This window comes from Fusarium solani, assembly GCF_023522795.1.
Source record: "Fusarium solani strain SB1 chromosome Unknown bctg00000012, whole genome shotgun sequence".
In the NCBI taxonomy this organism is placed as follows: domain Eukaryota; kingdom Fungi; phylum Ascomycota; class Sordariomycetes; order Hypocreales; family Nectriaceae; genus Fusarium; species Fusarium solani.
The window spans coordinates 2,572,720-2,597,757 of record NW_027072146.1 but is presented as its reverse complement, the minus strand read 5'-3'; the positions used below and the strand labels follow the sequence as shown (position 1 = coordinate 2,597,757).

The following is a 25,038-nucleotide window of genomic DNA, read 5'->3' as shown; positions in this document are numbered from 1 at the left end:
ATATTTCCAGGCAAGCCAAAACCCCTTTGCTTTTTCTTCATTTCGGTAGTATCCAACACCAGCTGTGCGATGACGTCTCACAATCCAGGGACAGTCCTGTTAGACGAGATCGAAAGTACATGAACTCTTGCCAGGCCATCAGTGTATTCAGCTCCTCGCCCACATTTATGCAGTTTCCAACTCATGCTTGGCATTTAAATGCTCAGATGATTTTGTCTCTTTCCTTGAGTCGTACATTGAAGCCTGCCTGTCTCACAAACCACGCATTATGCAGCTTCCAGGGCGTCTCCGGATTCACCAGCTCGAGCTAGAACAAAGGCAAACGTCAGATTTCGTTACCTCATAAGTTTCTGTGATTACTGACCTCAAACCTCCGAAGGATTGTCGGGACAAGCTTGTAGAGCTCGAGCAAAGAGATATTCTTGCCGATGCATGTCCTAGCTCCCGCACCGAAGGAGAACAGACAATTGCTCATCCGTCGTCGTTGCTCCGGAGTCGCGTCTATCCAGCGTTCGGGTCGGAAGTCCGCGGCATCAGACCCAAACACCTCGGCGTTTTGATGGATGACCCACGCAGAGCATCCGGCGATGGTGCCGCCCGGTAGGAAATGGCCAGCAATAGTGACTCCGCTGGCTGGTACTATCCTTTCCATTGTAAGTCCGACGGCAGGATGGCAGCGTAGAGCCTCGTTGATCACGGCGCTGAGGTACGGCAAGTCTCTGACTTCTTCCCATTGGGCTAGCCCGTCCTCTCTTGAGAACCTCCCAGCCTTGCTCTCCCTGGCGAGCTCATCAAGCAGTTTGTCCATCTTTGATGGATCCCTCAGCAAGTAGTAAAAGACAGCTCTCATCGTTATTCCGGTCGTGTCGGAGCCCGCAAACATGTTCGCGACTGTCAAGGCGAGAACCAGTTGTTCGGTGATGAACTCGGGGTCTTTGGCTCGCGCTTCTTTGAACCTATTCAAGAAGTCTCTTCTCGGAGTTTTCGAATTTCCTGATTCTTCTTCGCGTTGACGTTCGATGACATGCTTTTTTGCAAATTCTGCAACTGGGGCACTTGAGTTGAGTAGACCGTTCTTAGCCATCCAAATCTTGATCGGATTCTTGATAAACAAGCGGTCGAGGAAAGGAATTTGGCCAATCTTGTGAAGATGTCAAATGTTAGCCAGTTACTCTAGACATATCGGGGCTGAACGGATACTCCACTTACCCATGACACATAGTTCAAGAAGCCTTCCAAATCTCGAATGATGTTATCAACATCACGGCCCGTCTCGACGAAACCCAGGCGCTTAGAAAAGGTCAATTCACCAATCACGTCAAACGCATAGTATTGAAGCCAAGCCCCAAAGTCGCATATGCCCTCGTCCCCCGGCCGGTCGGCAAAACGAAGCTTTAGCTGCTTGAGAAACTCAGTCGAGGTCGAATCGACAAACGGTTCAAAGGCAACCAGCGTGCTCATTGCGTATGCATTCGAGACAGATCTGCGAAGCCTTGCATGGTATCTGTCATTGGCCGTGTTGAACATGGTTTCGAGTCTGTTCCCCTTGGCCAAGGCCTGCTGCACCGGGTAGAAACCCGACTGCACATGTCTCGTTAGCAACCAACTCTGCCATGACGTGGGTTTCTTATACCAAAACTTACCTTTGAATACCCAGAACTTGGACTGTAGATAATCTTTATCGCCTCTGGATCCGCTACAGACACGGCTCGCGGACCCAGTCTAACCATCGGACCGTACTTTTTGTGCAGTTCAATATGCACTTCCTGGGCTCGGCGCCCTCGGACAATGAAAAGTCTCCATAAGTCTGTGAAGCCCGCCAGCCACGGGCCGGGGATCTTGTTCAAGCCTTGTCCGTACTTGTTTACAAGAAGACGGAGAAGGATGCCGGCAAGTAGCCACAAAGTGGCGATGCCGAAGGAATGAGGGATGAGAAGCTCGAGAATCATTTTTGGAATAACTTATTGATGATTGGCTTCCCTGAGGCAGTGTACAAAGCTCAGAAGTAACAAATTAAGGCCTGTTTTAATACTATCGTTGGTGCGTTGATCGACATCACGGAATGTCTCCGGAACTCTCTCCGGTCTTCTTCCGGCAAGCCCGGAACGTATAACAATAGGGCATGACAGTGTCCAACAGATGATGACAACGAAGCGGGAGGCATGTCCAAAGACAATGGATTCCCTTCAAGACGTAAGTTCATAAAATAAAAAATACTCTGTTTAGTCACAGAGTGATGTCGCCAACAGACCAGAGGCCCTGCATCAACGGGCTTGATTCTTCTTGCTGCTATTATTAAGAGGCATTGCATCAAATGATTAGCTTGGTGCATAGATTCTGATCTCGAGTAGCAAACGAGGGTGTTCCGGAATTCATATCTCGGAATTGAACAGCAGTGCCGTGGCCACCATGTCGAAAAGGGTTCAAGTTTACATCGCTTCTTGGTGCCATTCCGGCTCCGTGTGATCAGCCCCATAGAGTTAAAATTTAGGAAATCAGGGATGGGATGGGAGCCACGAGGTGTGACCCCAGCTTGATCCAAATAAAAGCAGTCGTCGATACGGCCCCATGTCGTGGGGCATCCGGGGGAACAGCAAAGGTGTCCTCTCACCCAAGTCAGCATCCAAGACATGTAAGTGTAATACCTGGGCCACAATTATCTGCATGCGCTTACTGAAACTTTTGGCTAATTAGAATATTCCTGATATACTCTATCAGCTAACGAAGTGCAACTTTCAAGCGCTCACCTTGGAACTTGCTACAGACACCTAATGGATCCCTCACCGACAGATTCGCATTCGACGGACGCTACCAGAGGCATGCCTATCAAGCGATATATAACAGGCCATAATCATGAAATCGGGGAAAGCATTTATGTCGACGCCCCTGAGCTCCATTACTTCCCAGTGCCAGGTTTTGGCACAGCAGCCCGCTCTTATGCAACCGCGAAATTGGCGCCCGACCTAGCAGATGATGAGGATTTGAAGTCGCATCTCTCACATGACTCGGTTGTCAGCCGCACGAGGCAAGAAATAATCGTGCCTCCTACCAAGTTGAACCCTCATACTGGCGAGATGGAATTGGGAGGAGCCAATGTCGTGAACCTAGATCTTGACCCTGGTGCGGTAGGGCACATGCACAGGACCGTGTCTCTGGACATCTCAACCTGCGTGATGGGTGAGGTCTACCACGAACTTGATAGTGGACAAAAGGTTCTACTGAGAGCTGGGGTAAGTTCTATATTTCTCTGCCGACTATAATACTACAAACGAATCTTCTACCTCTCGTTTCAAGTTACTTTCCACGCTTTGCTTCATAGGCCCTCCACGGTTTGGGAATACCTTGACTAACGAACTCACTACTTCCACAGGACCATATAATCCAGCGTGCAACTATGCACAGGTGGATCAACGCCTCCAATGAGCGCCGCGCTCGGGTGATCGCAGTTCTCCTTCCCTGCCCACCTTTCAAACTCAAGGATCAATACGTGGAAGAGGAGCACAGATTCATTCAACATTAGTTTACCTCTTAGCGTTATATTCCATGGAAAGAAAGATGTATGTAGTAGTTTGATGTATAAGGGAGGCCCCATCGGTGTTCCAACGTTCCTTAGGCGTTTACAACGTCACATCAGCGCTTGCACCGAGAAGCACCCACGATTAGCAGTCAGTAATTTTCGGCTTTTGACTTTAATACCGTCATGTGTTGGTAATTCTCTCCTTTGCTCTTATGGCTAGGGCTGTCTTCTCGAGACGTGTCATAAGAGGTTGTCAACAACACCGCAAGGTACTCCACATAGGGTGCAATCAACATGCAAGGTGCAAATGACGTCAAGGTCCGCCCGACTTAAAAGGTCAAACCAAGGCCGATATTGTGTAAAAGCGCGAAAATTGATCGATAGATTGCTAATTACTTACTGTAATTAGTGGTTCCCAAGCCGTCATGGGTGATGATAAGAAACGATCCTTGATCATCAAGCTGGTACGAGGGTAGAGATGGTGCCTTTTATCTATCTCAGAAGAAGCTCTGTTGAGGCTATCACAGCGTCATCTTCTCACGGTTGTAAACCTTATTAGATAGTTATTGTGTTATTAAAGCTCAGGTATAAGCTTTAGTTGTGTTAAGACTGTGTTATTTCCGTTGGGTTGCTCAGAAACTCACCCCCCACCGCTTCTTTGAGCCCTTGATCAAGCAGTAATTTATGATACCCCATAAAAAAGTCCCTTGTCTTGTGCGCGTTGTGACTTTGTTGATCAGTGATTTATGTTCATGGGCTGCTCGTTTCGAGTACCTATCCATCTTCCAATGCCTACTACAGTCAGACCTCTTGGTGCATCTGAGAGACTATATCACCCCCGAGATCGATTCTCAAATCGCGCTAAAATTTCCTCGCTTCGCGCCACATCTGGAAAAGAACGTGAGACTTTACGACGAGATCTATGGGGATCATGCCGCCACAGAACGCATATTTGCGAGCAGCGCAGTGGCCTTTTGGGATGATCTTACCAAGGGCCGCATGCTCTCTCGTGGTCTGATGCGTTCCAGCTTTGATCACATCAGGGTTTCGAAGTGGCCATACGCTTCGCCGATGTTCAAGGAGGCTGTCGCGTATAGTCTTCAGCTTGTGAAGCGGCAAGGAGAGGAACGGTTCGCCGAGCTGACCAACCATATGTTTCCGCATTGGACTGGTTCCCATTCACCATGCGATCTTGAGAACATCTGGTTAAAGCCGTGGGCTATGCCGGACTCCTCCGTGCTCAGAAGGATAGGACAGCTGTTCGGAGACGGCGCCGCATGGCAACAACTCGAGGATTGGTATCCAGGGTGTACAACCAGCGGCATGGATTCTGAGGCCGAGGATCAAGAGACCGGCTGGCTCTTTCGTGAAAAATTTCGCTTTTCGGCGGCGTCTGTAGCCATCTGGTTCCTCGAGCGTCTCCCGAATGAAACGCGACGGCAATTTAGGAGCGTGATATTGCGCGAGGATCACGTCCCGATGCATAGCCCAGAATGCCACGCCCATGGGCTCATTCCATTCTGCAAAGAGAATCCACACCTTCACATCGAGCGGCGCATTAGTCTCTTTCAGAATGCAATTCACCATGTGCCAGGCCTGACACGCCTGACTCGTCTGGTAGAAAAAACCCATGACGAGGATATCCCGCTCAAGACCCGTTGGATTACTCGAAACTTATGCGGCTGGTTATTGGAGGCATTGGCCGCTGTGGATGCTGGAATGCCAGAAACCTCTTTCACACTGGTTCTTGACGGAGATCCTGACATTAATACGTGCTCTGATATTTTCCAGCAGGTCGTTCATCGAGATATTGCCTGCGAGAGGGCGTATCAAAAACGCCAGGCTGAAGACGGCTCTCCGACTCACGGCCGCTACCCAGTATGTGAATTCGTGCAGGAGGGATTCCCAGAAGCCATTGACCACTTGCTCCACCAGACCTCGATCCTGCGTTGCAACTTTCACCCCGGCGAGTCCTGGGACCCTGGTAAACTAGCTGAGGAACTCTCATCTATACCTCTAGATTGTTGGAAAGATCATGACTCTTGCGCCAAGCCTAAAGTTATTTATCTATCTCCTTGCCTGCCTGAATGGCGTGAGCTACTACTTGAGAGCTTTTATCAAAGCCTAGTTAGGGGGAAATCATTACACAACCTAGTAGCCCGGCCTTACCAGACAAGTTTTATAACCTTATAATTTATGAAAACCATTGGTTTAGCTACTGATGGTTTTTTTCTATATCAATCGTGCGTCCTGAGCTCGGGTTAGCACGCGTATGTAGCCAGGGCCGCGGGCGTACGCGATATCGGTAGAAGAGCGGTGCTCTCCAGGGAGCAATCGTCCAGATTAGTAAGTACAGCCTTCTGGCTCAGTTATCCCATCGAGGGTCGGGCTTCAACTATAATAAAGAACGCATTACCAACGCATCATAGCATCATATCCCAATGCTAGGTGACTTGATACGAATCTTGGGTTAACAAAGCATTTGGGTTCTTCCATTAAGCATGTGTCAAGCACAAAGACTTGCTCTACTTTCCTAGACTCGCTAGCCCAAACGGCTAACCCATAACAGCACACGACGCGACAGCAGTCAGAATCCTCTCAGAACGAAGACTTGGGCCCGAACATTTAAAGAGAAATGGCCCAACGGCGGCCCTTCAGTTCTCTTGGGGCTCAAGGACTATCCCATATATAGCAATCACATCTTCAAAGATCGCACTGGCAAATTAGACTTAATGTCGTGGGAGAGCATAGCCGTAAAATGCCCCTTGCCTCCTCTCTCTCTTCCCAGGTCTAACATGGTCCATCTAGATATACCGCATGATTTTAACGGCTATGCGCTTCATAGAGGCTTAAAGGATAGTTTAAGTAATTATCGACGTGGTAGCTTTCGGTATAGGTTTTTCTTCCTGCCTAGCGGTATAGCTAAGGAATACTATGCGCACTATAGTGGCGAGATAGAGGCTCGAGATATACTCTGGCGCTAGGTCAATAAGTTTAAGAGAGCTTTAAAACTTAAGAAGCAGGAAAGAAATGAATAAGGGGAGAATCTTTTAGGCGAAGAGTCTCCTCTTAATTGAGATACTCTATGAGGCTAGGACTCCACTTCTGGTCAAGATAACTCTATGGATAGTCACCTTCCTGGCCTATTCTGTCTATTACGCGACGATGGCTATTACTTTATTGGCTACCGCAGCTATTTCTTTATTTATACCGACGTGGAAATTGAAATTCTGGGTGCCCGTGGTGAGGCACGCAATGTTTACCTTGTCAGATTTGGCCCTATCCCCCAGAAATAGGCAGAGGAGGAGATTTCCCGGGTCGGCCCGATAGAACGCCCTATCCATTCAGGATAGATCAAAGTCAGGGACCTAAGCTTTAAACGGAGCCTGGGTGCTTGGATGGAGATGAGGAAGTATGTATTCTAGGAGTAAGAGGCTAGTTAAGCCACGAGTGATGATCTGGAGATGGGCTGGGAGTCCTGGTGATGTGAGGAATACAATCAATTTCTTGCTATAATAAAAACTACAGTATAGATGAAAAGATGCAAACAAGTGTATCCCTAGGAATATAGAAGAGCAAAAAATAAAAGAGAAATATCTTATCTAATCTTATCTCGATCATTTAGCTATCAGGAGCGCTGAGTCAGTGATCTGGACCAATAGCGGAGGACCATTAAACTGCCACAAATGCCTCAGATCGAGACTCACTACCCCTGAGTATGTTATACAAACTTCGCTTGCCAGTCTCTTCGCTCTTCCGGCTTGGACTTTCATATACGCAGAATCTCCCGCGCTGTGGGATACGATCGTCGTCCCGCTCCTTCAACACTAGCATGACCTCGCCGACCAGGACCTTCCTCGCCTTTCAGCGAGATGGAAAGCTTTCTACTCTTCAGACAAGGGTAGTGGCGGTGCAATCCTATGGTGGTCTTGAGCAAGATAACCAAGATCTTTTCAAGCAAGGCACTGAGCATGATTACGCCGTCATCACAGAACAAACCGTCTTTCACCCCCAAGGCGGGGGCCAGCCTTCAGATGTTGGCAAGATGACGGATCAAGGCGGCGTATGTTTTACCGTCGCGGCGGCTCGAATGGATGCAACAGGCAACGGTCAAGTCTTGCACTTTGGACGATTCAACTCCCCGGATGGCACTTTCACTCAAGGCCACGATGTGAGCCAGGCGATCGACCTTGAACTACGCCTGCTCTATTCACGATACCATACTGCTGGTCACGTCCTCGGCTCGGCAGTCAACCACCTCCTAAAGGACAAGATCGAGGATTTTGACGAGCTGAAAGCCTCCCACTTTCCCGATTCCGCATCGTGCGAGTTCCAGGGACTCATTGAAGGAAAATGGAAAGACGCCATTCAGCAAAAGGTGGACGAGTTCATGGCGGCAAAGATGCCTGTTGAGATCGACTGGTGGGACGAACAGGACTTCCGCGACAATGGATTGGAGCGTCTGACGCCTGACGCGAGCTTCGTAGCTCCTGGGGAGAAGTTCCGCGTCGTCAAGATTGTCGGGGCAGAAGTGTACCCCTGTGGAGGAACCCATGTTGACACAACCGACTTGTGCGGCGAGACCAAGGTTAAGAAGATATCGAGAAGCAAAGGCAAGTCAAAAGTTAGCTACTTGTTGCCATAATCTCGAGGGATTTAGACGAGTTCGACCTGGTTTGTCCGCGGTAGGAGAGATAACAATATATAACCAGTGGGTTCTCATTATACCAACTCGACCAGTTGCATTTCCATGTGTGCCGTCGACAATGGCATCTGTCAATTCGGCACCTTTCCCAGCCGTAGCTTCCACCAGGAGCATACCCAAGCGACGGAGCCTTGCTTCAGCTACTTCACCAGTTAATCTCAGATGGAACAAAAACCATGGCTTGGAGTCTTGGCTGGAGCTAGCTGCTACAGCAGAGCTACAGGACATCCAAGGATACCTATCATTACCTTGAGAGGTATCTTTCGATTTTTCACCTGAATCAGGGTAGTAGGTGCAGTTGGACACCTAATGGTTGGTGCCATCATTCTGCAATGACCTGAGCAAACCCCAGTATACGGGGCCTCATAAGACCAGTGTTCCCCGAAAGCGGTTCCCGAAAGGGTTCTCGACACTTATAGTCTCATACTCCGTAGAGACAATGCTAACATAGTGATGGGTTGGCTCTACCGTCTGGCTTGTAATCTGCACAGACTTGCCGCAGTCAGCCCACGGCCAGGAGGGTATAATGATGGAGAGTTGCCGGATGTCTCCAGGGAGACGGCTTGCTCTGTTGTCATCTTCTCATCGACAAACCATTTCAGGTCTTCCAAGAGATTCCCCTTCCCTATGAGAATGCGGTTTCAAAGGCCTCAGGTGATCCGGTGTATCCTGATATAGGCTGTTGATGGTAAACCGTGTCCAGATACTTGGGTAAAGGTCCATCCTGGCGTGGAAATCTACAAACTCTCGTCGCCCAGTCGATCCAGCGAGTCACATAACTCGGTTTGGTTGTCCACTTGAACATCTCGAGACTCGCTACGTGTACGACCTTTGCTATCTTTTGCCCATAGAAGGATCTCGCTTCTCTCCAGACACTGCAAGGACATGCGTTCAAACATTAGGGGGACTCCCATTTGGCCTGCATGATAGGATGGAGGATCTGAAGCGTGGCACCAGTTACCGCGCATCCATGACATCGAGCAGCTTGGGCTGCAGACATTGCTTCCACCTTGGGCCCGGAGTCGGGGTAACTGTTGAAGGCTCCAGAGCAATAGCAGCACTCTTCGGTCTGAGGTGAGAAGAGGCGCGAGTACAGCGCTGAGAAAATAGATGCAGCGCGAATTTTTGCACAACCCAGGAGTTGCATCCATCCGGGCTGTGTATCGCTAGAAGACGTCGCAGTGGTTGCCATCCTGGTTCAAGCAGTATGGATGACCTATGAGAAGCATCCCACAAGCAACCCGGCTCGTATTAAGGCAACACGCTCAGTGCCTAGCAGAATAGTTGAGAGCAGAATAGTTGATAGCATAGAGAAATGGCGTTAATAAGGCTTGCCAAGATACACTATCTGTCTGACTTGCATCCACGTGAACAAGGCTGCAGATATGCACTTTTGCCTTTGGCCAATCCAACCTATCTTGTAATGTCTGAGCTTACCCTATACATCTACCCATGATCTTGCATTTGCAGTCCAGCCTCCTTGATCAGCGTTGCGATTAACAAGTGAGTTACATCTGTGCTAACAGCCATGACAAGCTGCTGCTTTGGGCGTGAAACTCCAGTCTGTCTTGGTCAGCGTTATAATGCGCACTGGGGCTTCACTCCGTCCAGACGATAATGCGCACTGCCACACCAAGAAAAACTCTGCTGCTGTGCCATCCATCCTCTGCCAGCATGGCAGAGCTAGTGCTGCAGCGTCCGAGACACGCAGCGGAACCGCTGCTACCTGCTAATTGTAGATGGATGGCAACCCTCTGCAGATTGTGCAACCCAGCCCCGAGGTGGAGACTTGACAACAAACCTACAGGCATCATATCACCTCACAGCACGCAACTTGGAAGATTTGTGCGCCTTTGACATGTGACGGAATCGTTTTGACCAGGCAGTGCACTCACTTGAAACGCTAAGAGGAACATCCAAGCCTTGTTGCCCACCAAACTGAGCATGCATGCACCTTTCAGCTTCTCCTCTCAGCTGGCAACTTGGGTGCTACCCCCCTGTTTCTTCTTTCTCTTTTCCTTTTTCCTTCTTTTAGTCTCACCAATGCGGTGCCACCCGCGCGGTTAACTCTTCCGTCGAGACCGAGCCCACCAATCAATCACCTTGATGCCTTTATCAGACCCATAGAGTCCCGGCAACTTAGCTACGCTCCGCATGCAGGGCAGGGCAAGTTAGATCGTTCTAGACGCATTGACAAGTCTCACGTAATTGATTCCAAGTTGAAAAATGTCTGAGGTTCATCCATGTTACCCTGCAATCAAGCGGAGCTTGAACCAGTAAGCGCTACTCGTCACCAACAAAGGCACGGGCTAGAATTGTCTGTCGTACGTGTGCCATCGGGCGTGATTGTGCTAAATTTGTCTTTCATGCGTTTAATTTATTGTCTACAAGGTATCCAGCAACTCTGCTGTTGCTTGGACCTGCATCTCTCATCCCCAGACGAACCTCTCTTCCAACCGCATCCATGTCTGTCACTGTGACACTGGCAATCGTTGTCCTTCCCTTGATATTTCTCTTGAAGATTCTTTTCGACTATGCCCAAAGTTCAGTCTCTTCTCTTCCTGGCCCATGGTACACACGCTTCACAGATATTCCCTTTCTCTATGCCCGACTGGTCGGTACCAGCCGTCATTATCTGCAACGACTCCACAAGATCCATGGCTCCGTCGTGAGGGTTGGGCCCAAGGACGTTTCTGTCAACAGCATTGATGGCTACTACAGAATCCATGGTGTCGGTAGCCACTGCACCAAAACTCCCGTCTTTGACAAGATTCGCTTCAGCCACTCGCCTATGTTGTTCACCATGCGAGATCCTCAAGCGCACGCTCAACGGAAACGCATCCTGGGTCGAAGCCTTACCGCCGTGCGGGCAGACCAAGAAACAACAATTCGGCGGCTAGTTGAGATGGCTGTTTCTCAGATCAAGGCCGAGGCCGAAGATGGCAGAGTCGACGTCTACAAGTGGTGGCGATGCCTCGCGGTCGATGTCATGACTGAAATGGCATTTGGACAGTCCTTTGACTTGCTAGAATCAGGCGGGCAAGACTCGCCAGTCTTCAAAGCCCTGGAAAAGGTCAACACGAAGGTCATGCTACAGGCCATTCTGCCCGAGGTCCTTATGTCACCTCTCAGGTGGTCTCCCATTGCCTGGGTCAGGGATGTAGTGTGCTGCACAGAGGTCATGTTCGGTCCTGTGATGGCTGCCCTCGGCGAATTGCGGCATTCACCAAAGTGCACCACCACAATGCTTGGCCGAATTCTAAGTGAAGACAACAGCAAGAGCCGACGGGCAGCCTTGGATGACGACGAGATGGGATCGGAGGCGGCTATGATGATAGTAGCGGGCTCCGACAGCACAGCAGCCACGTTGACATATGCTGTCTGGGAGGTTCTCCGACATCCCATCTTGAGACAGCAGGTGGAAGATGAAGTGGCAGCCCTCCCTCCTGGCTTTACAGCCAAAGAAGTTGAGGCTCTGCCACTGTTGGGCAATGTTCTTGAAGAGGTGTTGAGACTATACAACCCCACGGGAGCTCCCGTCGAGAGATTGGTGCCCCCAGGCGGCATCTCTGTCGACGGGTGGGATATCCCCGGCGGCACTACAGTGTACACCCAGTCTTGGCTTTTATCTCGCCTAGAAGGGGTATTTCCCCAGCCAGAAAAGTAAGTGCTCAGTCGACATGACGATCAACAATGACTAACTCGGAGTGCACAGATTTGACGCAAACCGGTTTGCCAATCCAACTCCAGAACTAAAGAGAGCCCATGTTCCTTTTAGTATAGGATCTAGGAGTTGTCTTGGCATGAATCTAGCGCGGATGGAAATTCGTCTTGCACTCGCCCTGTTCTTCCGGGAGTGTAGGGGCGCACAGCTGCACCACAGCATGACGGATGACATGATGACACAAGTGGGCGAGTTTTTTATAGTACCGAAAGCAGGTAGATGCGATATCAGCGTTCCATGAATGAGAGATGGTAGAGATATTGATCGATAGACTAAGACAACTTCGGAGCTTCAATGAAAGAACATTGTGTACACCGACGGGCAGGAGTACTTTTTGACTAGGTATTTTGAATATTTTCCACACTTGAAGTATTACAAGTGTCAAAATGAGCGACTATTGACTTGTGGGGAGAGACTACTGAAGAGTGATCTCTTTTGAAGTTCGCGACATTCTCAACTACGAATGAAATAGCCCAAGTACAAAAGTTGGAAGAAATGAGCACATGTATTCTAGTGATAATGTCTATTACAACACTATAGAATCCCAACGTTCTCATAACTAGTACATGAATCTCAGATGGCCTTTCCCTCGTCGACGATAGATAATCTCCGTTTCACCAGCATCAATACACCTTGGTTTTGATCTTTGGGCCTAGCACGGGGCCTTGTATCCCTCCATGAACCCATTGAAGAGTAGATGAGGATGCTGTCAACAGACCAGCAGAGAGAACAAAGATCAAGCTGCGTTCAAGAGCTGAAAACTGATCAAAGAGTGGGTAAGGATACCTGCTTGCGTATTAGCGACAAACGAGTAGGTATCCAACTGCTTCGTAAACTCACCACCCATTTCGCTGGAAGCACAGCTCAATCCAGCACCAATACACCAAAGCCAAGGCAACACTCAGAGGCATCATGCCGCGAGCTGTGATCTTCCATGCCGGACTCAAAATGACAAAATCGAGCGACAGTAATACTGCTGGCGCAAGGTGGAATCCAATGTCGAGCAGAGGGTCGATGTCGAGCGCTCCTGGCATGAGTAAGGATGAGTCGTATACTCTTATCGACCAGTAAAGCACAGAGATGACGACCTCGAGAGGTGTTGCCAAGATCGACATGGCATTCTTGGCGTCAAAAAAGACATCGCTAAGTGTAAGGTCTGCAAGGACGCCAAAGGTGAATGCCAGCAGAGACGTAGCGAGGCCGACGACAGTGAGGAGCTGAAAGTACCACCCGAATGCATCCGTAAAGATTGTCTTCCAGGTTGTGAGAAGGTAGAAGCTGTAAATGAAGGATGCAACACCAACAGCGTGGAAAAGCGCAGCGGGAAAGCGGGAAGGCTGTCCCTTCGGTTGTCCTGTAGCTAAGGCCATCACAGCAACAAACTGAGACCAATGTTTCAAGATACAGAGTGTTTTAGCTGGCGACGAGTTCCCCTTGTAGCCCAAGAGCAAGGAAAAAATACTGCCTGCCATGTGGTGGTTGTGACATGGTCCCTTATACCTGCGCTATTTCTGCAAGGTGGATTCCTACCAGGGGAGTGAGACAGCATGAGCCGCTGCGCCACGTCTGACCGGCACTAGACACGTACGTTCGGCGCTTAGAGAAAGATGGAACCTGCCCGAGAGGTCCGAGCAAGCTATCACTCCGTTTAGTGCTGATAGCAGTGGAGATGAAGATATGGTTGCTTTGTATTTGAACTTTGCGTCTTTTCATGATGCCAACGCTTGCGCAAGCAGGTACCCAACTTAACTCTTCTCTGCGAACTGATACGACCTTCGGTCAACATCTTTCCAGACCGATCGGTTATCTATTGCACTCTTGAACCTTCTCGCCCTCTCTAACCATTTCACCCCTATCTCGTAGTTCAAGGAGCCAAGACCAGCTTCCTTGATGCTATTCCTCTCCGGGCAAGGTTCCGATGCAGCCCAAACGATTGCCATAGTCTGGGGCATCACGCCCGCCGCCAACGGGCCGAACTTGAATCCCTGTTGTGATGCACTGACAATCTCGTCGCAGAAAGACTTCATCTCACTCATAAGAAGCTCTGTGCATCCTTCCACTTGCCGTAATAATCGATTGAGCAATGCACCAGCAGCAAGCATCGTAGTATAGGGTCCAAGAGTCTGCATGTCTCTTTGTGGTACTTGAATCGGATCTTCCGGTGGCAGCCCTTGGGCTCCTTCTCCGTATTTTGTACTCGACACAGTGGGCTCAGTCTGCCCGCTCTCCTTCACACTAAGCTTTTCAAGCTCATCCTTCAGCAATCTGTAAGCTTGCGATATTTGAGTGTAGTATTTGTGCGGGTTGCTATTGAACCGAGGCATCTGGGCAAACGCCATCATGGCGATGGAGTCGCAAACCGTCATCTGACCATTTCTGTTACCAGCGCACCACGCGATAAGTTCGTAGAACCAAGGCTCGGGCTTCAGGTCTGGATTATACGCCATTTCGAAAGTCTACTTGTTATTAGCAGAGGTTTTTGGGAGGTCAGCCTACTCACTATGGTGGGTAAATAACAGACCAACATGCTTATGTGGAATTCCTGTAGCCAGCCCTCCATAAAAGCGTTGCGAAGAATTGCCAAAAGCATGGCCATATGTTGCGTAGCAGGCACAGCCGGACCCCAAAGAAGCTCCTATCCCGATTTCAGTCAACGGAGGCAGGTTCATAGTAACTAAGTCAAATCTCACCTGGCAAGCCATAATCAGATAGATTGCGCATGCTGTATTTACTGAATAAGCCTGCGATGGATCTTGAAGCATATTCCGCACTGCCCGCAACGCCGTTCCGTGGTGGGAAAGAGCCTGTCTGTAAAGTGTTTCATTGTGATTGTGAAGAGATTGGTGAGTTTTCACCATTGCAGACGTAGCTATTGCCAAGGTCGGACAGGAAACCAGCCGTTGAGGGAGCTGGCTGAAGAAAACTCCAGAACAAGGAATGTCGTACGGCAAACCTGGGCTCTCAATTATTGATACCAGCGATTGCGCGATAGACATTGATTTCGATAGAGGATTGCTGCGAATGCTGACTGCCAATGGGTCCTTGACGTATATAAACTGGCGCACATTAGCCCCGGTGCATTGTATGCCGAGACGGCCACACCTCCCGCAGGAGGGTTGAGCCTGGTCGCACTAGCCATGTCGTCAGCTTCGTTCCTGTGGCCAAGAAACATGACTCGCCTTCCTCTTGGCTTGGCGGCACTGGTCGCAACGCTGGATATGCTTAACGCCCACCATGTTGACATTAATGGCAAGTTGACCAATTCAAGACCAGGTTAGAGGCGCAGTCAGTTATTCAGTGACCTGTTGGCCCAACATCAGTCACGTGCGATGACTAATGAGCGCAGCGTCCTGCCCGACTTGTCGAGCGGGCTTGGCGGAGGGTGATCCTTCGAGGGAGTGTCCATCACGCAACTCCTACAACGATCGAGGACGACCTATGAGGTTGTCTTACATTAAGAACAGTGATGCAATAAATAGGGGAACCTGGCATTAAAAATCCACATATAGGTCTCCTTTTATCATACCCAAAATGCGAGACAGGAAGAGTCAAGGTTCTGGTGGATGCGGCCAGGGTGCCAACCGGGGTCCTTGGGTGCCTCTATGCCTAGACAGTATCAACATAACGGAGGATCAAGAGGAAATTTTTCAAAGTCGTTACTTTTATCTAGTAACCTGTATATTTAATACTTTTTGAGGCTCCTTGCGTTGGACCTTGTGAATGAAGTCTGCGGAGAGGGGGCTGTCTTCTAGACTTGTCAGGTGAGTCGTCACGCAACCAAGTTCTCAGGGCAACACCACGTGGGCATTCGCAGGACAATAAAACTGTCGCATGACTTGTTCTAGACCGTATCTAGCAGGAGAGACCTCTTTCATGAGGAAGTTGATCTGAATGCTTCATGCAGACGCGTGCTCGACACCGCCTCGAGTGCTGCATGTACTCCAAGCAGGTTGCACCGGGAAAAAATGTCGACAGTATATACCATTTCAGCAACACGCTTGCCTTACGGGAGTTTTACAAGGGCCTTGTATTTCTATACCCCACATCTTTCGTTGGCAACTCAAACATCCTTCCAATCTCAGCAGGGCTGGTTATGTCATGCACAAGACTATACAACTCGTTTTTAGCAATGTGAACCGGATTAGCTTCGAAGACGGCAATGGCCATCCCCTTATTTATTTATGAAGCTCGCATAAAAGACTCAATCTGATTGGTGCCTTCATTTGGGCGGTCTTCCTGTGCGAGTTCCACCGCCCTGCTTCCACATGGCACATCCCACAGCTGTCGGCAAATAACGCGGCATTTTTATATGCCTCAAGTTGGGCTGACCATACCTTCTAGGTAGGGTTGAAAATGGCTGTCTCTCTTATCAAGGTGGTAAGCCGGAAAGGGCATGGATACTATGCTGTGTAACCACCTGTCTGACAACAGATAGGCCCGCGATAGGTCGGTAGATGTAATGTTCGTAAGGCAACCACGCGAGATCTTCCATGCCCGCTCATGCTACCTGCAGATCAGGTCCTTACGTAAACCCGAGTCTTGATACACCTTTATTCAGACATCGGTAAGCTTACGCATATGTTGTACAACCAACCGTTTCACAGCTGTCAGCATTCCAGGGCACGAGACGCCCAGGAAGTGTGATATTAAAGTTGTATCACAGCCCTCTGAGGGGCCAAAGCGCAGAACATGCATAATAATGGCCCGAATTCCGCCCCTACCTGTGCCATGAGGGTGTCGTGGATGCACGTTGGATGTGTCAGGTTGCCGAACTGTTCAACATGCCGCGCTCTAATACGAGCCGTAGGGCTTTTTGTCTCTTTCCGTCCCGCACCATCCCGTCTCATGCAGCAGCCATAGCCAATGAATAATGAATGTCTCAGCCCTTCACATACGCCATAGCCAATCAGCAGGCCCATTGACTCCCGTGAATGATCTGCCGGATATCTCAATCTGACTGTCAGCTAGCCTCCCGCTTTCAGCTTTGATCAAAAGTGGGATGAATCTGCAGGCTTACAAACTCTCTCTCAGCTGCAGCTACCCGTCGCTTACGAAGTCTTGAAAAGCGTATCTCACGCGGGGTAGAATGACGTGCATGCTCCTTTTGGTATTGGGCTGGAGCATTAGAACACTGTCTCCCCCGTCTGACCCTCGCGCCTCGATGAAGTCTCATCGAACCCCTAAGCATTGCCCAAGATGTCGCTCTTCGCCCGTTTCTGGCATGCTGTTGTAGGTTTGTTCACATGGCTGACTATGTCGCCTGTGTCAGAGTACGGCTTTCATCATCCAGCCCAGCGTCCTCTTGGAGCGCCGCCCACACATACTCATGAACCTGACCATGGTCACTACCCAATCTTCCGGCCCCCAGCAGCAAACCCAGGCGACCATGACTTTGTTTGCGACTACAGTGCAATGGAGGGTTGGTTCCCTTGCTCTATACCCGAGAACAGAGAATGCTGGCTTCGAAATAAAGAGGGCCAGGAGTTCAACATTCACACCAACTATGAAAAGTTTGCTCCAGTCGGCATTACTCGACACTACACTTTAAACATCACCGATGGGACATTCAATGCCGACGGCCAACCCTTCAAGACAGCGAAGTTGTTCAATGAGTCCTATCCTGGTCCCTGGCTTGAAGCGTGTTGGGGGGATGTAAGCAAGATCCGAATCTCATATGACGCGAGTCTCAAGCTCACTGTTTAATAGACCCTCAACATCACCGTGATAAACAGCATGAGTGACAATGGCACTAGTATCCACTGGCACGGAATACGACAAAACCAGACGATGGATATGGACGGTGTCAATGGCATCACCCAGTGTCCCATCGCGCCTGGCCAAAACTTCACATACAGCTTCAAGACGACGCAGTACGGAACCTCTTGGTACCATAGTCACTACTCTGTGCAGTATGCAGATGGCTTACAAGGTCCACTGGTAAGCAAAAACATCCACATGCAGTCATTTACTCATGAATATCGGCTGATGGATTGTACAGACTATTCATGGCCCATCATCTGCTCCCTTCGACGCTTCCAAGCGCCCACTGCTTATGACTGATTGGTGTAAGTGAATACCTGCACGGATGCCAGACTACCTATTCAAGTGCTAACACCAATCAATAAGCTCACAATAGCGCCTTTCAGCTTCTATTCAACCGGAATTGGGGAAACAAGACCATCCTCCTCAACGGTGCAGGAAACGTGTCTCACTACGGGTACACTCCCACACTCGAAGTACCCGACAATTATGTCTTGCATTTCAACAAGACGCCCACCGATAAGCCCACGCGGCCAAAGAGATACCTCCTCCGCTTGATCAACACCTCATTCGACTCAACTTTTGTCTTCTCCATTGACAATCATTGGCTTCAGATCGTAACGGCAGACTTTGTGCCCATCGAACCATACTACAACACGTCCGTCTTGGTCGGCATCGGTCAGCGGTACAATGTCATTGTCGAGGCCAACCCCCTTGCTGGCGATGACAACCCCATCCCAGAAGACGGCAACTTCTGGATCAGAACCTGGATTGCAGACAACTGCGGTATACAACCGGGAGGTTCGGGCTATGAAGAGACTGGCATCCTCCGATACGACAACACGAGCACGTCAGACCCAACATCCCGGCCTTGGACCAGAATCAGCAAGGCCTGTTCGGACGAGACATACTCGTCGCTGAGGCCCAAGATACCGTGGTATGTTGGTCCAGCAGCTAACGCCAAGAAGGCAGACGACCTTGCTGGCGAGCAGTTCAATGTCACCTTTGACAGGACCGCAGGCACGAGGCCAGAGTTTGTGGACTATCCTCTAGCTCTTTTTTCACTGCAAGAATCCGCCGACCCAGACTTCAGACCGCTTCAGATCAACTATTCTGACCCAGTCATGATGCATCTTGACTCACATGTCAACACTTTTCCCCGCAAGTGGGTAGTGATACCCGAAGACTACACCGAAGAGCAATGGGTATAGCTTGCCTCTCACAACTCCACACAGCCAACACAGATTTAACAGTATTCATAGGTCTATCTTGTTTTAACAATGGAGGACAGTAGTATCGCTACAAGGGCTCACCCGGTATGTCGACCTTGATCACCTCCTTGCTAGGTCATCTAACATGAACCCTCTTCAGATTCATCTCCACGGGCACGATTTTGCTCTTCTGCAGCAAGAGGAGAATCAAGAGTATCATCCTAGCAGGCTCAATCTCACCCTCGACAACCCTCCCCGCCGGGACGTAGTGCTCTTGCCCACTGGCGGCTTCGTTGTCATCGCCTTCAAGGCCGACAACCCTGGCAGCTGGCTCATGCATTGCCACATAGCCCGACACGCGTCGGAAGGTTTAGCATTGCAGATTCTAGAGCGCCAAAGTGATGCTAATAAGCTCTTCCCGTCGACCTCCCCTAACATGATTGAGGCGAACAGGGTTTGTGATGATTGGAAGAAGTGGCACGAGGAGCATGAAGACCTTTTCGAGGGCGACTCGGGCATTTAGGATCAGGGAACTTCAAGCTCTATATAGGGTTTCCGCATTCCACCAAGTCCTGTCTACATAGTTAAGAAGTCCCTCACGGTTAGCCATTCAGGGTAACAGCTCTTCAGAGTAGGTAGGTAGCTATCTACACGAATCGAAATGTCAAGTTCGTATCCAGATACAAGTTCGTGTCCCCAAAGCACATCAATCTCGGTAATGAATACGAGTCTCAGAAGACTGCCTACCGTGTCGCCAAACACCTTATGCGGGGCATAGTGTTGGTAGCCTCTCGTACACTGCTAAAGCCTCCTGATCCTGTCACTGCATTTTAGGGCAATCGCAGCCCAATACTCATGTATTGGACTGAGAATCGCTAGCATAGGCGCGCTTCTGAAAATGGGTTATGTAGTCGGCGCAACAGAGCTCGGCGCAAATGCAATACGCGAGACAGAAGGGCAAGGATACTAAATTGTACCTGACATGTATTCCCCTCGTAAGACTTAAATTACAGGTGAAAAACAAGAGGCAAGAATCCATGTCCTTCCGATAACGAGAATGTCGGCGCCGAAACGCCAGTGCTTTAAGTCACACTCAGTGTGTATCGTGGTGCCAACCTACATCGTCTTCGAGTCTATGGAGTGAATCCGACACTAACCAGGAGGTGCCCATTCTCAATGCTCACTTGACCTCAAGAAACCGACACTAGCCATAGAGAGGCTTCTCCTCGCCCGTCTATCAAGCCTTGTCGCTCATTTCCGAGACGGGCGTCCAGACTTCCGCATAGGTGGGCATTAAGACAACCATTCCTTTGTAGCACCAATGGCAGCTGGTGTGATTAAGTGATATCTGGTAATCGATTTAAAAAATGTCCTTTAGGCATCCAAGTCACACGCCAAGTGCCATACACACCGAGACCAAGGTTTCGCCCTACCACCAAGCAACCCTAAATACGCGGGGCATATATCGTCGCCTCTACTATCTACCAAAGAAAAATGTCGGGCTGGGAGCCAAACAAGACGATAAGCATTATATCGTAGCAAATCTAATCACTTGGCGACCGCATTGTAACGTCACATAACCGTTCGAGGCTCATGTGCTGTCTTATCAATGCAAAATGCGTTGCTAAACTTGTTATTTTCTGGCTACGAGAAAATCATCCGTTTCTCCACTAGTTAAATCTCCGTCCCGACCAGAGTGGCTCTTGGATAGCCTATCAGCGCCTGTTCAAGCTCATCGGGGATCTAGACGAGCTCCCTGGCGCCCGGCCACCAATGGGTAGCCTCCCAAGGGGAAGCCTGATCTTATCTGGGCAATCATTGGATACGAAGCAAGTGAAAGTGTAGGGTCAGCTTTTCCACTAATTGAACAGAAAGGGGGCACTTCGTATCTCTCACCGCCAGCAAGAGGCATGCCTTCAATCTGGTCAACTCGGGCTATTGAGTACAACAGACAGACTGGCTACACCGCTATCACAGAAAAGCTCGGGACTTTTACGATTCCTTACAATGCCTACACTCAAGATATGGAATGGGCGTAGAAACGCGACCCGCCAAGTGGGTAGTCGTGCGTATGCAAAATATGGTTCACATTCGCAACGGCCCAGAAGTCCAAATTCCAGAATAGTTGAATTGGATTGTTACGCCGTTTCAAAGAGTTCCAGACTCTCGGCTTCAGGGTAGTTTGATGCATTCCTCACTTCCGTGGAATGTCATGTCTCAATAACTCCCGAGATCTTGGTTTCTGGAACGATATGAAGGGCAAGGGTTGACACGAGCTGAACATGGCTTACCAGCCGCACCTCCATCTTAAACCCTGATTGATAGCCAATCAATGGATAGAGCGATCATCGGGATGCCTTTAACGTTCAAACATGGTATGATTTAGTCGATTAATGTTATTGTCGCCAGCCCAACAGGGGCACAGGGATCAGATCGAGAAGGGCAGCTTCTAATAATAATTCGTCACCCCCTGTGAGCCTCCACAAATTACCAATCGATCATCGGCTTCCCCTGCAGCAGACAGCGGCACTTCAGCTCGGAATGGCCGATGGATGCGATGTGCCGGACCGAAATGAAAAAAGAGCGGATGATACGAGACGGCCCATGCATGGCTCGTATGCAGGTACCGACCCGTCAAAAGGCCCTCGGAGCCGAGATCCGACGGCCTTCTATTGGGGACAGACCTCGTATTGCAAAACTACCTTTGACACGGCCCAATTGCAGTGTGGGACGACGACGTTGCTTTCAAGGCATGAGACGAACCTAGCACCGACGCGTCCTAGTTTACCCCAGAAGATCTAGACTAGAAGCTTTAATGATATCATCGTCGTCTAGCATATCCACAAAGGGGGATGCATTTCCCAAACAGACGACTGTCAAAAGGTTATAAAACCCCGACTTCCGACAGCCACAAACATCTCTTTTCTCCTCAGCCTCGCTCCAACCAAACAACTACACTCGTTTCTACAGCCTTCAAACGCTTCCACTCGCTCAAAACAACCAACAAAACAACAATCACAATGGGTTTCACCACTCGCGCTGCTGTTGCCGGGCTTCTGCTCGGCGCCGCCAAGGCCTCGCCCGTCTACGGCAACGGTACCATCGCCTACACCACCGAGGTCGTCACTGCTCTGACCACCTACTGCCCGGCTGCCACCACCCTCACCTACAACGACAAGACCTACACCATCACCGAGGCCACCACTCTGACCATCACCGACTGCCCCTGCACCATCAGCAAGCCCGCCAAGCCCACCGCCACTGGCCCTCCCAAGGATGCTTGCGCTGAGCACTGCTACGAGGCTTACAACGAGTGCCGTGTTGCCAAGGGTGCCAACATGGCTACCTGCGCCGCCAAGTACGCCGAGTGCCTGGGCTACAGCCCTTTCGGTAACGACGGCTCTCTGGTTACTCCCACTGCTTGCTCCAAGAAGCCTGCTCCCACCAAGCCCGTCTACACCACTGAGGTCGTGACCGCCATCACCACCTACTGCCCTGAGCCCACCACTCTCTCTTACAACAACAAGACCTACACCATCACCAAGCCCACCACCTTCACCATCACCGACTGCCCTTGCACCATCAGCAAGCCTCACGGCCCTGCTCCTCCCAAGCCCAGCGCCCCTGCCCACGACTGCGCCAAGGAGTGCACTGATGCCTACAACATGTGCCGCAGCGGACCTGGTGCCAACATGGCCACCTGTGCTGCCAAGTACGCTGAGTGCCTGGGCTACAGCCCCTTCGGCGATGACGGCTCTCTCAAGACCCCTACTGCTTGCTCTGCCACTGGCCCTGCCCCTACTGGTCCTGCTCCCACCGGTCCTGCTCCCACCGGTCCTGCCCCTACCGGCCCTGCCCCTACCGGCCCTGCCCCTACTGGCCCTGCTCCTGTTGTCCCCGTCCATGACTGCGCCAAGGAGTGCACCGAGGCTTACAACAAGTGCCGCAGCGGATCTGGTGCCAACATGGCCACTTGCGCTGCCGAGTACGCCAAGTGCCTTGGCTACAGCCCCTTCGGTGATGATGGTTCTCTCATCACTCCCACCGCCTGCTCTGCCACTGGCCCTGCTCCTACCGGCCCTGTTGCTACTCCCACTGGTGGCAACCCCCCTGTCGTCACTGCTGGTGCCGGCCGCATCGCTCCCGCTGGCATGATCGTTGCCCTGGGTGCCATTGCCCTCTTCTAAGAGGTTGATGGTGACAGCATGATGTAGATGCAAAAGCCGCCATGGCTCCGAGATACTTCCTTTCAACAATTATAGAATATAGTATACGCATATGTCAAGCTTGATGTTGAGACGCAGCCTCTGAGATGCGTGTTGTCTTGTAATAAAAGTTTATCGACTAAACTATGACATTGACTGTTTGATCCGTTTCTCGCGTTGTGATAACCATAGATTCCCTCAGCTGGCATACCTCTGAATAGAGTGAAGCTTCTTCTCTGGACAATTCCTCATTTCATGGTCTCCTTTCTTGTCACAGGTTGGACAAAACAACTCCTCCCACGTATGAGCGTAGCTACACTTCTTTTTGAAGCAATTTTCGTCTGGGCAGAATTTATACTTGATTGCTTCCCGCTTTCCAAATGTCTTGAAGGCGGCCGTCTCCTCCTTGGTATGTCCATATTTGCAGTCTATGCCCTCCCTGCAATGCATACGCCAGTGGCAACGGCTGTGAGTCTTTCTCTCGTCCGCTTTTAGGCGCTGCTTCTGTTGCTTCTGGCGTGTCTTGACGACCGTAAAACCCGCATCATCATTTTTATCCCCTGATTCGACGCTGTTGTTCGTGTCAAGCGTGTTAAAGCGGTTCGGCGCTATCATTCCATTTTTGGGGCCTTTGGTGCGTTTTGAGTTATATGCGACGTATGTCATAACCTTGAGGCCGTGCTGCTTGAGTCTTTCCGTTATGTCTTGAAACAGTTCGGTATGGATTTTATGCTCAAGCTCGGAGGCAGGTATAATAATAAGGTCGTCTCGAGAACCTCCACGAGGTTGATTGCGGTATCGGTAATGCGGAATGTGGAGACTCTTGACAGCCTGGTCGACCACCTCGGCTTGAGGCAAAGGATCCCGAATGACAATACTGTGGGGAGGTATTTCGCTCTTGTCAAGATTGAAATCGGTTTCGTAAAAACTGAATTTATCCATATGTTCGTCGAGATGGTGTATTTTGATGAGCCCTTGGTCCATCAGCAGACGGCATTCTTCCTTGGGCTGCGTGTAAGCCCCGGATATTCCGTTTGTCCATGACCAGACATGTACTTCGAATCCTCTCTTGGCAATCCTTAGAACTGCGCGTATGAGATCTTTGTCGCCTGAGACGATGATGAAAATACCGGATTTTCCTTCGTAGTACAGATCAGCGGCATCGGATACTGAGGCCGCGATGATTTCGGCATCGACTTCTTTTTCGCGGCTTGTCCATGAACTCCGCTCGAACGTGTGTACTTCCACCTTGCAAGACTTGATAGCCTTCCATATCGACTCAACGTTAGGGGGAGTCGATCCATATAGGTCAACGATGGCTTTGACGTCTTCGTCTGCTGGCAGGCCGCAGTTCTGAGTCAAGACGTTCTTCAGCTTGCCAGCGTCAAACCTCCAGGTAGGGTCTGATTCAACGCGGTACCGGTGTTTTTGGGCCGATGCTTTCTGGCCTTGAATCCATAGGTTTGAGTCGTCGATATAGATCCTGATTTCTTGGGTGCTCTTGCGCATGGCGGTGCGGGTAGTCTTGCGAGACGTCATCGATATCAACTTGGTGCTAGCCAAAGTGTAGTGAGAATTTCGAATATGTTTAAGATGAAGAATGGTGTGAGACTTGCTAAAGGAGTTTGAGTGAAATCAACTGTGACTGGGCTTCGCTGACGGTGCTGGTTGCGAGAAAAGTCAAGGGTATAGATATTCAAAGGAGGGAGCCCGTTACCTCGTATTTTCCCCTTGCCGCAGCCTTATTTCTACCTCTCCTACTTTGCCTTGCGATACGCCTTATTTGCATATTGATCTATTGGGAGCCTCGTAGATGCAGCCACACCTTTCAGCCGGCTGCCTTGCCATGCGGGTCAGACCCTTCTGGCGCGTAGAAGCCAACAGCTATTGGGCCTTATCCACAGTGCGTCCCATCC

At 50.2% G+C, this 25,038-nt stretch overlaps 8 protein-coding genes across 8 annotated transcripts; 5 read left to right on the top strand and 3 right to left on the bottom strand.

Moving 5' to 3' along the window:
* Positions 1-202: 202 nt before the first annotated feature.
* Positions 203-1,949, bottom strand: MRS44_016890 (uncharacterized protein; the record flags this gene model as incomplete). The annotated part of the gene is made up of 4 exons (XM_046271072.2): positions 203-307; positions 365-1,141; positions 1,210-1,581; positions 1,644-1,949. 4 exons carry the CDS (start codon positions 1,947-1,949, stop codon positions 203-205), a joined length of 1,560 nt encoding a protein of 519 aa, XP_046130508.1.
* Positions 1,950-2,771: 822 nt separating this feature from the next.
* Positions 2,772-6,146, top strand: MRS44_016889 (uncharacterized protein; the record flags this gene model as incomplete). Its single annotated transcript, XM_065618224.1, has 5 exons — positions 2,772-3,230; positions 3,371-3,519; positions 3,927-3,981; positions 4,319-5,575; positions 6,087-6,146. 5 exons carry the CDS (start codon positions 2,772-2,774, stop codon positions 6,144-6,146), a joined length of 1,980 nt encoding a protein of 659 aa, XP_065474296.1.
* A 1,203-nt stretch (positions 6,147-7,349) lies between these two features.
* MRS44_016888 (uncharacterized protein) lies at positions 7,350-8,162 on the top strand (the record flags this gene model as incomplete). Its single annotated transcript, XM_046276618.2, has 1 exon — positions 7,350-8,162. The coding sequence occupies one exon, from the start codon at positions 7,350-7,352 to the stop codon at positions 8,160-8,162; it is 813 nt and encodes a 270-aa protein (XP_046130511.1).
* A 2,524-nt stretch (positions 8,163-10,686) lies between these two features.
* On the top strand, positions 10,687-11,889 carry MRS44_016887 (uncharacterized protein; the record flags this gene model as incomplete). Its single annotated transcript, XM_046278643.2, has 1 exon — positions 10,687-11,889. The coding sequence occupies one exon, from the start codon at positions 10,687-10,689 to the stop codon at positions 11,887-11,889; it is 1,203 nt and encodes a 400-aa protein (XP_046130512.2).
* Positions 11,890-12,569: 680 nt separating this feature from the next.
* MRS44_016886 (uncharacterized protein) lies at positions 12,570-15,118 on the bottom strand (the record flags this gene model as incomplete). Its single annotated transcript, XM_065618223.1, has 7 exons — positions 12,570-12,732; positions 12,787-13,328; positions 13,477-13,582; positions 13,789-14,402; positions 14,447-14,581; positions 14,637-14,754; positions 15,012-15,118. The coding sequence occupies 7 exons, from the start codon at positions 15,116-15,118 to the stop codon at positions 12,570-12,572; spliced, it is 1,785 nt and encodes a 594-aa protein (XP_065474295.1).
* Positions 15,119-17,142: 2,024 nt separating this feature from the next.
* On the top strand, positions 17,143-19,440 carry MRS44_016885 (uncharacterized protein; the record flags this gene model as incomplete). Its single annotated transcript, XM_065618222.1, has 7 exons — positions 17,143-17,179; positions 17,237-17,598; positions 17,653-17,883; positions 17,945-18,011; positions 18,073-18,911; positions 18,969-19,022; positions 19,078-19,440. The coding sequence occupies 7 exons, from the start codon at positions 17,143-17,145 to the stop codon at positions 19,438-19,440; spliced, it is 1,953 nt and encodes a 650-aa protein (XP_065474294.1).
* Positions 19,441-21,937: 2,497 nt separating this feature from the next.
* MRS44_016884 (uncharacterized protein) lies at positions 21,938-23,104 on the top strand (the record flags this gene model as incomplete). Its single annotated transcript, XM_046279537.2, has 1 exon — positions 21,938-23,104. One exon carries the CDS (start codon positions 21,938-21,940, stop codon positions 23,102-23,104), a length of 1,167 nt encoding a protein of 388 aa, XP_046130516.2.
* Positions 23,105-23,320: 216 nt separating this feature from the next.
* On the bottom strand, positions 23,321-24,631 carry MRS44_016883 (uncharacterized protein; the record flags this gene model as incomplete). The annotated part of the gene is made up of 1 exon (XM_046270107.2): positions 23,321-24,631. One exon carries the CDS (start codon positions 24,629-24,631, stop codon positions 23,321-23,323), a length of 1,311 nt encoding a protein of 436 aa, XP_046130517.2.
* Positions 24,632-25,038: the final 407 nt, after the last annotated feature.